Source organism: Halichoerus grypus, chromosome 3, assembly GCF_964656455.1.
Source record: "Halichoerus grypus chromosome 3, mHalGry1.hap1.1, whole genome shotgun sequence".
In the NCBI taxonomy this organism is placed as follows: Eukaryota; Metazoa; Chordata; class Mammalia; order Carnivora; family Phocidae; genus Halichoerus; species Halichoerus grypus.
In genome coordinates this window covers 135,941,055-135,954,681 of record NC_135714.1, presented here as the reverse complement: position 1 = coordinate 135,954,681, position 13,627 = coordinate 135,941,055, and the positions used below count along the sequence as shown (strand labels likewise).

The 13,627-nt window shown below is 37.7% G+C and overlaps 1 protein-coding gene across 1 annotated transcript in view; it reads right to left on the bottom strand.

Annotated features, from left to right (window-relative positions):
• Positions 1-13,627, bottom strand: part of RXFP1 (relaxin family peptide receptor 1) — a 97,510-nt gene that overhangs the window by 32,940 nt on the left and 50,943 nt on the right. Inside the window, 2 exon segments of the mRNA XM_078069364.1 lie at positions 2,949-3,054; positions 6,817-6,915. Of these exon segments, the coding sequence (XP_077925490.1) occupies positions 2,949-3,054; positions 6,817-6,915 (205 nt within the window).

The window sequence follows — 13,627 nt, the reverse complement described above, 5'->3', positions numbered from 1 at the left end:
TTAGGAACTTTGGAGGATATATAGAAAAGCCAAGTTGTAGGTCCCCATTGAGCTTATGGCACTTCCTTTTTTCTGGTAGAGAAAATTAGGACCCTAATCACTATAGCGCAAGGAAGAATGTTTGATGTGCTTCAAAGAGACACAAGTGGGGTTCTATGAGAGAATCCAAGAGGAAGAGGCTAATTGCACCTGAGTGGGAAGGTTACTCTGGAGGGAAGGAAAGCTCATTTAAGGATTCCTAAGTAATGTTTCTTAGAAAGTTGGTTTTTTTATTGATAGTGCCTAGGATTTATAGGCTACTTCTTTCTAAATGATGTCAAATATTTTAACAAATAGCATTCTCCATATTTTCATAATACCCTGTTGAAATGGAAAAAGGTAGGTGGTATTATTCTCACTGAATAGGACAAGCCAAAAAAACTTTTTAATATGATAAATTCTTGTGTTTTAAAGTGTAATATTCCAAGTCTGACTCTTTACAAAGTGGTGTGTGTATGCGAAAGAGAGAAACTACCTAGTTTAATTATTATTGTCAAAGCTAGCCATAGTTTTGATAAAGTTCTTACAATCAGATTATGTAGTTTAGTGATTGAATTCTAGGATCTTATAGTCAGCCCTCACACAGTCAAAACTAATGTTTAGGAAGCCAGAACAATGCATAAATAATCATATTTATTTGTTTGTCTCTTTTGTTCAATTGCGTTTATGTGAAATGTCTTAAAAATCCCAACTTCAATACATATTACTTGGATTATTGGTTTCTTTGATACTTATATATGACTTAGTCCATTTCTGGAGTCCCTATGAGAGTTCCAATTCAAAATATGGAACGAGCTCAGTAATAAAATTTGATATTTACTCTTCTAATGTATTTGCTGTAAAGCCCACAGTTCCTTTTCTCTATGGAATTGAACGAAGACTGGGGCGAGGTGTGATGTTGAGTCGGAGTTCTGCAGAGTAAAGTAGAAATGGACAACCTGAATCAAGCTGCTCAACCCAAAGCACAAGAAATTACTATTTTTTTTTTTTAAATAAAGTGTTACAGACACAAACTCCTGAGCTTTATTTCTCCATCTCCAAATTCCTGTTGAGAATTTCTACTGACTGACCTGTTAACTTCAAGTTGAAAAAGACATCTAAAATTGGAGTCCTAATCTTTCCCACTTACTGTCACCCAGTCTTCTCATTCTCCCACCACTCTATTACTCGGGATGGAAACTCTGAAGTCATCTTGGACCCTTCCTTCTCTCTTGCTTTCCTATAGCCCTTCTTCACGAGGAGCTGTCCCATCCCAGTTTCTATACCAAGGCTTGAAAACTGGTGGCTCACAGGAGTGCACACACTTCTTTATAAATATATGTACGAATGGTTGTACTAATGGCTGTATGAATGTATGTATGAATGTACTGAGCCAGAACAGTTTTTTACTTTAATTTTAATCCGAATACCTTTGGGTATTCTTTAGGGGCATGCACCTTCTGGTTAGTATTGCCTATCTTCTTCCATCCCTCCAGTTCTGTCCCTCTCTTCCTTTCTTATGCAAAGTTTAGCTAAGTTGTAGAAGAACGGATTCAATTCTTACTTTTAGGAAAGTGAAAAATGAGATTGGCAGCATCAGGGTATTCTTTGACTCATTTTCTGATAATTTGATACAAACAGTGGGGGTGATAAATGTTTCTCTTTGAAAATAGAATGAAATCATCTCAAGTTTTATACCGAGCAGGTCAAGTCATGATTTAAATCATGGAAACTCTCCACAGAACCTCAGATTATTTTTTTATTCTAGTAAAATATTATTATTGTTTTCTAGTAAGACTAATCACTATGAAAAAGAGCTCTGGTGACTTGAGGATAGGATAGAATGCTAGCCTTAGTCCGGGTGGGACTGTCACCTCCTTCGGAAAACAAGTCTTTGTGGTTTAACCTGCTTGATGTTCTTAGCTCATTGCCAATTTGGATAAGTTCTTTAGGTCTTACTTACTCAGTTGAGTAAACCCACCCAGATTTTGTTAATTTAATGCCACTACTGTCTACAGGAACTCTGAGCTCTAGCTCTCTCTGCCTCTTATAGTTCAAGCATATGAGTTGCTCTGTTATGTGGTTTGGGTTGGCAAAGGCAGGACTTATTTGTAAACTTAAGAATTACTCCTATTTTGTCTTCATATACTCAAAAGTCAGAACCATACAGCACTAAAACATCTGGATGAAGCAAAAGACTCAGCAAAAACATTGGATTAAAGTATCTACCCTCCCCTTATTTCTTTTGAAAAGTTTCAGACAAATGTGTGTGACTGTGTCGCTAAAGTTTGCTGAATTCAAATTAGTACTGGATCAACAAACCACTTATTATGAGGATAATTTTCTTCTACATCCATAAGTTTGAGTTACTCGGGGGGGGAAACAACATCCACATCTCTGTGCCAAATGTGATTCAGAAGAGTTAGATTTTAAGTGTGAATTCATAAAAATGAGTATGTTATCCAATTTATTTCACCTGTTTTCTTTTTTTATTCATAGATAAGAGTGTTTCCAACAAAGTCTAAAAGAGCTTTCAATAAATGTCAGTTCTTGTAATAAGAAAACTCTATATAATAGTTTAACTGGCAGCCTTTTTTCTTTAGTAGCACATAAATGATGACATCTTTTGTTTAGATAAAATATGATACTAAATATTAATAGGATTATTATGAAGGTCTAAATAAGTTACTATATCTAAATACTCCATAGGTTTATTATGAAGGACTAAATAAATTAATATATAGAATAATTTAGAGTGGGGCCTAACATTTAATAAATGTAAAATAAATAGCAGCAATCATTATAATTGACCGAGAGCAATGACATCATCTTTGAATAAAAATGCATTAATAATGACAAGGCCTTAATTATGATACAATTTTACAGGTGCTATTCTGGCTGTCAGGATGAAGCCATTCTTTTCTACTTACATTACAGTCACATTTGAAGAAACTGATGGAACAGCTCGTAAATTGGTCTCATCACAGTCAACCTTTAAACCTCGGCAAAGACATTGCATGGGCACAGAACCGACCACTGAATAAGGAGGAAGTTGTAAGGAATGGGGATAGTGAGGGACCAGGAAGAGGAGGGTAATGAAAAGAAAGAAATGAAAAGCTATGAGAAAATTATTTAGTACAAAAGTGTTTTACCTAAGCAATATGGGCAATGCTTTAAATTAAGGTTACAAAGTTTGCTTTTAATTTAATGTTAAAATGATGCTACAACATTAAGATAAGAAAACAGACACATTTACCAGCCCATGCATTTCTGTAAATAGCTGACTGCTCTTCTCTATTTACTGCAAAATGAATGAAGTCATCTGCTTTTACTCACCCGAGGAGAGTGATTATGTCCAGGGGTGACATGATAGTGTGTGATGGGCTTTAATGTCCATATTAAAGCTGCTACTTAAGAATAAAGTATTTATTAATAGCATAATCAAACCCTTAATGAAAGACTAAGTCATTTTTAACTAGTGAGAAAGAGAACTAAACATGAACTTAGAGTGTTGGTAGAATTCTTTTTTTTTTTTTCTTCTGGAAAATTCAGGAGTTCTTTAAAGGATTATTTTTAAATGATCTTCTTTTGGCTTATGTAGGGATGTAGGGATGTCTAAAATGTCATTTATGGGAGTGAACTTTTTTTATGCATAGCCAGCCATTCTATTCTCCCTGCTAGTGTCAGGAAGAGGGAGAATTGGATGTATGACTTTGGCCATCTTGTGGGACTGCAGTCATAGTCTTAAAGATGTGATCCCATAGTTCTAAAGTCTACTAGAGACTTGCAGTGATGTGTTCATCTAGCTCAATAGTAGAATAGGATCGTTATTCAGTATAATAGAGTCTGATTCCTGCCTATGTGGGGAATGATTGATTAACGAGAACCATGAGGAGTGCTTCCCCTCTACATTTACTTTGAAACCCTAACCCGTAGAGCAGAGGTTACAGACTCATGTCTGCAGGGGACTGGTGAAATAGGTGTAGGCCTTGTCCAGATGTCCCAGTGGACCAGCTTCTCCGGTTGTCATGTTAGGACAGGAATACATGTAGCCAAGTCAACAACTTTCTCATAAGAAGCCAGAAATACAATGTTGTATAGATAATTACCTATTTAAAAAATGAGGATAGCCAACTCAAAATATTTTAAAACATCACAGAACAAACAAAACTTTCTATGAGAATTTTCTGCTTGTAGGCTTCCAGTTTTTGATCTTTTACAGTAAAGCTTCCAGAGAGCAGAAAAGTGTCTTAATGGCAAAGTAGAGATTTCTATGACAAAGCTGGTGGATGATTGTTAATGAGCACAGTTGGCTAGTAAATAGGAGACTTTGACCTAGTAAATATCCCTTTGCTCAGCTATGGGGTGACAGGTGTTCTTCCTCTCCTCCCAAATAACTCTACCGCCTATTTTACAGGGTTATAAGAGATCAAAATCATAACTTAGGTTTTGTGTTTTCTGTAAACAGAGTCTCCGCCAAGGACTTTTAAACAGTTTTATGGTTGTAAGTAACCGTTTTGGCTGTGGATCTCAGAAGCTGAAAACTGATTTTGTCTCCAAGTTATAAGCCATATCCAACATGAGTGTTGTGGGTTGGGAAGAATGTGGGTTGGGAAAGAGGGTGGAGGTTTTGAGAGTGAAACTAGGAAGGGTAAAAATGGAGGGAGTGAAATTAGCATTACTTCCAGCATGTTTTTTCCATTTATACTGATGGAGTTAAGATAATTCATATATGTTGATTACAGGGTTACCTGTAATAGGGAAAAATAAAAAAAATAACACCGAAATATCCAACATCAAAAGAATGATTAAGCACATTATGACACTTAAAAATATATTATATAGTATATTCAAAAGGAGCTTGTAACAGCATGGATACCTGATTATGCTAAAATGCTAAATGAAAATATGATAAAAATGGTTTGTACAGGAAATTTCAACAATGTTAAAATAAAAAAGATGAATAATGTGCCAGCAGGTTAATGCTGGTAGCCTCTGAGTGGTGAAACTATGGTTGAGTAAACAAACAATTCTTTCTAAATCTTTGTACTTTCCATATCCCTCAAATTTGAACTCTAATACTATGTTAATGATAGATATATTTTCCATGATATTGTTCCTGAGAGGTGACTTTATAAATGTGAATTCCTCACATTCTTTCACCCAGCCAAAAATTATTATAAGCCATTCTTAGTTTAATTTCCAATAAGTCCTTATAATAATCTGATTTAAATAAAGTGGTAAAATAGGAACTTTAAGTTTCACCCCCAAATTTTACACTACACTTTCCATTCTGTTTTATTGCTTTTTTATTACCACCCCTTCCTGAACTGTCTTTAAAGAATGCTAATTGAAAATTACATATTTGTTCTTTACCAAAAACTGATAAATTTTTTTTTTTTGATATATCATTTAATGTATAGCTCCATTCTTCCCATTAGTTATACTTAGGACACATTTCTCCCAGAGTTCAAGATTAGGCAAAAAGTTATCTCTCTTGCTGACTTGATCTGTTTTTCCCCACCATTTGTTTGTTTTTGCTTTACAAGCCAAGCTATAAAAGTTATGTAACCCATTATCTTCCTTCTTTAGCCTGATGACTACAAAATTCAGAACTAAGCTTTGGACACAGGTATTGAACTTTTCTCAGTGAGGATTTCCTTATATAATTTTTCTTCCCATTCCTTTCCCCATTCACTGTTGATTTTTTTGTCTTATATGTTATACTAATGGCTTAAGTCTGTTAGTAGCCATATTTTTATTGTAAATTGCCTAAAATCCAGTTGGGAATAAGGAGATATAAAAAGATTCAATTAAAATTTAAGAAATGAAAATAAAAGGCTATCCAATAAAACAAAAAAAAATAATAACTATGTTTTGAGATAACATGGCATAATCCATTAATTTTTTTGCATTATATTAGCAGGTAAATTATACCTGCTACCTTTTTTCTTTCCCAAAAGGTTTTAGGGATCAAATAATTTGGTCTCTGTGAGAAAATGTGAGGCTGAGACAGACTGCTGAGTAGCCTGTGGGTTTACAGGATGGATGTATGCACCCTTAAATTGGGGACTGTTAGTAGCTTTTTATTAATCTCATTTGAATACTGAAGACAAAAAAAAAATTAAACCTTTTTAAAAAAGCTGGACTTCACAATTTGTGATAGAACATAAAGGAAAAATTATTGTAAAGGGTCCCCCTTCCCTCCCACTATCTAACCAAGGACCAAATTATAATTCCAAGGCACAAATTTACATTTGCATAGTTTATTAGAATAAACAAAATTTCTTTAAAAGGAGTTGTTTATGAGATCTTCCTGTTCTAAAATATCACAGTCAGTCCTGAGGTTATACCCTCCCACAGCCCCTCCCGTGTTTTTGGAAGTTTTCAGCACGTGACTAAGCATAGCAGGTTATAATTAATGAGGCTTTTTTGCAGTTCTAAAGTAGTTTAGACCCCAGAAGCTTTTTCACTTGCAAATATTAAAATGCGAACAGCTTCTCTGTTCTTCTGTTTCTACAATTTCTTTTGTATCAGAGTCTATAATGATTGTGAAAAAGGGACATAAGATAGCAACCCTGACTTCACAATATCTGGCATGCTATATTGCTTTTATACTTAAGATCCCTGAGTCACTTTTAAATAAAATCCCCAAATTAAGGCTGCATGTCTAATAGAGTTTGCTGTTAGAAAACTATAGTTTACCATTTAAAAAAATATGTTGGATCCAACTTTTAAAAACATGGTATCTTTTTATGAACTCATGGAAAAGGAGACTCAATCCTTCTGATTACTTACAGCATTCAGATGTTCGTGTCTCAAAGGGATATGAGGAAGTCATTCTGTAGTAATTGGTCATATACTTGTCAAATTGCGAAGGCCATCCATTGTTGTCTCCTAAAATAAAAATCAGAGAGCAGAAAATTTCAAGAAAACAGAAATATTCTGGTGTGTTGGGAAAAACAGTTCTTCCCTTTAAAAGAAACAAGAGATTCTCAGACCTAGGGAGATAAACATCATCTGGGAGCTTATTGACAAATGCAAATTTCTGGGTCCCCCACCTAGAGGTCCTGATTTTATAGGTCCAGATGGGTCCCCAAGTCTCCATTATGGGCACTGTAGGTGATTCTTCAGCAAGTAGTGTTTGAACCACATTTAAAGAAACAGTACTTTCTTAAGTATTGAAATACAACACACTGTTCCTAGCATATTAATTATGATTTCCTCAGTCTTCTTCTATCATTTAAACTGATGTTGGAGGTGTGTTGACATGGATAGACAGTCATGATTGTTAAAGAAAAGAAGAAAAAAATAACATGCCCAGCATGATTGCATTCCATTTTTTTTTTTCTTTTTAAAAGGGCACTATGGTGTCACATGGATGGTTTTAAGAGGAGTTCTCTTCTGAATGCTTACCATCTTTTCTCATCTATATTTTCTGATTTTGATATTCAGCTCCTGTATAATTTAAAAAAACCCACAAGAATAGTAAACGTCTTTCTTTGGGGAGAAAAAAAGAAAATTTTTTTTTTCTCAAAATTACTTATGACCTTAGTTATTTTTAAACATAAGAGACAATGAAGCCAATCATGTGATAGAATGGACTATGAATGGGGGTGTAGGCACAACTTCTCTGGAGATCTTTGCAGATGGTACAAGCCTTCACCCTACTGGGGGAGTTTGAATGTGATCCTTTCCAGAGGTTCTAAAATTTTTTCAGAATGTTGCCGGGACTCTTTAAGGATGCATAAACATATGAGCAGATGATAAAAACTATAAAGTTTATCTTGTTTTTATAAACTAGTATTAAATCTAGCATTGATTTTTTTTTTAAAGATTTCACTTATTTATTTGAGAGAGAGTGACAGAGATAGAGAGAGCAGGAGCGGGGAGGAGAGGGAGAAGCAGGCTCCCCACTGAGCAGAGAGCCTGACTTGGGGCTCGATCCCAGGACCCCGGAATCATGACCTGAGCTGAAGGCAGACACTTAACTGACTGAGCCACCCAGGTGCCCCAAATCTAGCATTGACTTTATAAATTATTTCTGCCATGGATGTGTAATTCAAATCTGAGACTTAAATCCAGATATTACAACTTTGTACAGTTGTGTAGATTTGGTGACATGGTCTTGATCCATGTCTTGAACCATGGTTCCTCGGTTTACTACAAGCATCTCAAATTCAACATTTCTGAGATGCAATTCATTATATTTTTCCATATAATCTTGTTACTCCTCCTAAATTCTCTGGATTGGTGAATGGTCCCCACAATCTATCAAACTGCCTGAAACTGAAAGGTTAAATTTCTGGGAATATGCTCATATCTGAAGAAATATAATTTGTATGATTTCCCCCCTTCTCCAGGTTATTTTCTTATTTTTCCACACTCATTAACTCCTCCATGAAGATCATCTTTGGAAAAGGAAAGGTATAGTAACATAAATGCTATTTATACTCGTAAAATTGACTTCCTTTTGTAAAGAAATCTCATGAAAAGAAGAGATTATTTAAACATTGTATTTAAAATATTCTCCTTCTTCTAGCATGCTTCATTAGTTTTAAAACTTGTCTGTTACAGAAGACTTCAAAATAAAGGTAGCCAAGTAATAGAATGAGACCTCAATTCAGAGGGAGATAAGTGATGGATGGCCCTCAAGTTTACCAACTGCGTTGGTAAAACCGTTATTTTTATTTTTATTTTTCATTTGAATACAAATTTTATTTCACAAAAGACAACATGATTCCTCCAAAATAAAAATCAGGAACACCTTTAAAGCTTTCATTCCAACCAGGCAGACGCATCGTGCCTTCCTGTGCCACCACGCTCGTCACGCATTCACGGCGGGCCCTCGCCTGTGGAGGGTTGGGCACCACGAGGCTGCCCGGAAACCTCCGGAGAAAATGCACATGCTAAATCTATTTTCCAGTCGAACTTTCCAGTGAATGTTGGCATTACCTGGGGGGATATGTGAGATATGTGTAAGGCTGAAACTCCAAAGGATCAAAGTGGTTAGCCATCAGACATAGTCCAGCCCCCAGTGTTGATTAGGCAGGTGTGGAGGGGGATGACTGGGGGTCAGGGTGGCACTGGTAACTGGCCTGTCCACAAACTCCACAGTGCACAGCTCTGGGCCATTGTCGCCACAGGGTGCACGCTCCAGTTCCAGAAACTTGATGGTGTTTGGGGCCGATGTCACCAGGCTGTGCCGTGGCACAAGTAGAGTCGTCTGGAGGCCCCGTGCTGGCCATTATTGCCTGAGGTTAAAGCCATTCAACGGGAGACCCCAGCTGGGCACCAGTAACTAGGTGGCCAGGAACAACATCCTAGAAATAGCAAATACCAGCCATCGAATACCCAGGAACCAGTTCAAGGTGCCTCCCCAGCCTTTGACATCATGAGGATGATTTCTCGGGCAGAGAAACAGGAAGAAGGGGAAGAAATTGGAGAGACTGAGCTTGTACGGCCAAACAGAGACTACAAGTTATTGAAACCATGGTGGATTTTGTGCAGTTTGCTCCTCCTCAGTTCTATACTGGGTTTAGAATGCTTTCGTGTTCTTTAGAAGTTGGTAACTCAAATCTATGTTGTCCAGACCTCGAGCAGCTAGGGTTCTTGTTATAGATATGTTTCTACCGTTTGGATGCACGCAAGTGAGACTGGACGTTTGTAGATACCCGTCTTGTGGGTCTCTAGCGCGAGTTGGGGCAGTTACTGTAGCCTGCCTCACGGTTCAGTTTCACAGGTAAAGAGATGATTAGCAGTACTAGTGACCAGTGGCAACAGTAGCAGGTGCTTCTCGATCTTGAGCTTGCATGTGGTGATTTGTCCCCACTCTTAACTCCTGCTTCTATAGCCTTTACAATGATTCTATAAACACCTTCTTCTTTGTATGAAATCTCTTTTTTCTTAAGGGCTCCTCCCCAGACCCTAATCTAGAGTGGTTTCTGTTTCCTTCTCCCAGAAGAGATTGTGGATAAAGACTCTCAAGGATGGAAACATTGGATTGATGATCTGACCTGGTTGGTTTTGAAGATAATGGCAATACTGTTACTATCAGAAAATAGGATGCTCAAATGTTATGGCACACTGTGACAAAGGAGTTACTTAAATGATCATTTATGGCTCCCTTATGACACGCCTCTTAGAAGGCTACACTCTGGCAAAGTGGTTGTTATGATAAATCATTAGAATGAAAATGAGGAATTTCAAGGGTTATGGAATAAGATAGCTATGGAGATATCCTGGAGAGATTAAAGCAAGGAAATGATATGCCCGGGGTTTAACATTATCAGTTCGAAAAAGTTCAGAGAACCAGGGAGCTTCCATGACCACTCTAAGATAATCTTTTATCTCTTGTGGTCTCAGAGTTGATGTAACCTCAAATCAGATAGAATCTGATCCAATGGGTTACCAGGTTTACAGTATAAGCCTAATTCATGTGTAGTTATCTCTTTTAAGTGAACATGAGGACACTGGTTTGGAAGGAGACCCTGTGAACTGTGATGGGACATTTGAATGTGTTGAGTTGAATTTGAATACTCTAAATCCTTAGCCCATGCAACCTCTCCTTCAGCAGAAGCAGCTCCCTTCCCCTGTCCCATGAGGTTGGCTGTAGTTTGTGGGAGACATGTGAGTTACTTTACTTGAGGTGAATAACTTATGAAGTCTCTCCAGACCCCACACTTTAAGCATTCTTCTTTGACCCCCAGCCTATTGTAAGCACATCCCAGAAGCCAAGGACAAGTTGGACTTAGAAAGTGAAGATTGACATACCAAAAGATTTTGCTCTTTTAGATAAACAGAAACCCAAGGAAATTGTGCAGGAACAATTTCTGAGCGTGCTAGACCAGGAGGAGAGACTAGAACTTGGATTGGGCAAAGCTCATTAATACAGGTTTCTGGATTCAGTGTGCTAGCTCAAGCAGTAGTTTGCCAGATTGTTGACTGAATCCAGACTCAATGTTGCCTTAGGCTAAATAAAGTTGAGAGGGTAATCCTAATGGGTACTGATTGAGTCACTGAAGGGGTAGATCACGAGGAACATGGCCATTGTGTTGTAGAGCTGCAATGGACCTGTGGTGGATACTGTAGATTGACTTGCTCAACCTCCATTCAATTCCCCCTTCATTGGTGTGTTCCTGGAAAGCAGAGACTGAAAAGCTTACAATAACATCTCTCATCTCCTTCACGGCCAGGATGGGGTGCACTCACAGATATTGTGGCTGCTAGAAGAAAGGTGGAGATCATTTTCCTGCTGGTATGTCTAAAACAGAGATGCCGTGTTAAGAGGCAATCACGGCAGCGGCAGGGCAATTTGGGTACCAGCAACTTTGTGGGTGCGAAGAGGCAGCTGTGCTAGTGGTAAGGGCGGCAGGATCAGCAGTGGTGGTGGTAGCCACTGTCTCAGTCTCTGGATTGCAGCTGTGTTGGTGCGCTGTTGGATTCAATGGCACCAAGGGGAGCCTTGCGGATGCCCAGTCCCAGCCAGACTGGGAATTTTTAAGTATCTGATTTCTGCTTAACATACCTAGAATGGGTTCTGTTTTATGCATTAAAACCCTGATAGATACAGAGACCCTTTGAATTATTGGATTAAAATATGGTTTAAGTGTGATTGGACATTTACAGCATTTTGGGAGCTCAAGTGGAATCTCAAGAGTAAGAACAAAGCAGTGCATTTTTTCTGAAACTGAGCTTCAGTGTAGTTTAGTTTTGTGGTCTTGCTACAGAAATGATGACACTTTTCAACATTTTTCTGCATCTCCCATGTGGGTTCTGGGGACAGGGTCAGGAGCCTTACAAAATGTTCTACTCTTCTGGGCTCCAGAATTATCTATTTGTATCGCTTCTTGGCCTTTTGGCTAAGATCGAGTGCAGAATTTTCTATTTGTTTCCTTGGCTGTCAGGTTTCGGTTTATGGCATTGGCTTGTCCCCCTTTCCTGGTTTGGTCGTGTTTGTTGGCTTTTTGGCAAGTTTTTATTTTTAAAAACTTGGTTCATACCTTTAGATATAAGAAAGGAGAATTTTGTGAGAGATTTTGATTCCCCCATTTTATTTTATTTAAAAAAATTTGTTTATAAAGATTTCATTTATTTATTTGTCAGAGAGAGAGAGATACACAGAGAGAGAAAGCACAAGCAGGGGCAGAGGGCAGAGAGAGAAACAGGCCCCCCGCTGAGCAAGGAGCCCGATGTGGGACTCGATCTCAGGACCCTGGGATCATGACCTGAGCCGAAGGCAGATGCATAACCAACTGAGTCACCCAGGCGTCCCTCGATTCCCCCATTTTAGCAGAGAAATTGAATATTAGCACTTAGCACTGAGAAAACTTATACTTAGCAAATACCTACTACACTGTAGTAGGTACTTTATTTTGTCCACATAATTCTATCTGATCATTATTGTCATCTCCATTTACAGGTGGAAAAACTGCTTCTAAGAAGTTTAAGTGAAACAGATTACTAAAAATTACTAAAGAGTTAAAATAATAAAATTATTTTCACATTCTAAGTCAAATACATGATTTATCAGTTGATAGTCTACCTACAGAATTCCAACTTTTGCGTGATGTTGGCTTTAAATATCTAGTTATTACTGTTTACTACCTATTTTTCTGTTGTCTGTTTCATTTCCATTATTGAGGCTCTTACATCAGAATTGCGTGAGCTATACAAAAATTCATTAAAATAACAACCAGAAGTAGTTATTAACTGAAATTTACGTTCATTGCTTTGTTACTTATGGAATAAGTGAGAGCATTGTAAATCATTAAAATATTACTAAAAATTAATTTAAAAAACAAATTAATTTTCATATTTATGTTATGATTTTTTATATATTTATAAATGTTATAAATAAAACAAGTAAGATAAGTCATTTGGCTCTGGCTATGTTGAGGCATTAATTATTTTTATAAGCAAGTTTGTTGTGTATCTACAGAGCAAGGGAGGAAGTGGTTTGCAAAGGTCTGAAGAAGTTCTCCTTGCAGCCTGCCGGCGCCTTGCTGGCTTTGTAGGAGGGGAATGTACACACCCCATGTTCATGTTCATGTTCTGAGACATCCACCCAGACCTCAGAGAACAGCAATGGAAATCAGGTGAGGTGACAGCATTCCAGAACACAGGGCTGTTTCTGTGGTTAGTGTTTCACAGCTGCTAGGAAATTTATGAGATTAAGGGGTTGGGTCAGTGCCAGTAGATGTTGATTTTCCTTCACTCTGGTTCTTAGCAGGCCCTGTATTGAACTGAACTTTTACAAATGAACTATTTCAATGTGCTGCATTTTTACCATTAACTTACAGTGCAGTGCTTAAAATCACGGGTTTGGGGCCCTGTGCTAATCCTTTGTCCCTCACCGTTGCTCTCTAATTTAAGGGGTTCACTGTATATGGCCTTGGTTGCAACATTTAGGTCCAACAAATTCACACAGTGTAGTTATTTATGCTGCTTCTCTTTTCTTTTTCTTTTTTTAAAGATTTATTTATTTGGGGTCCCTGGGTGGCTCAGTGGTTAAGCATCTGCTTTCAGCTCAGGCCATGATCCCAGGGTCCTGGGATCAAGCCCTGCATCGGGCTCCCTGCTCAGCAGGGATCCTGCTTCTCCCTCTCCC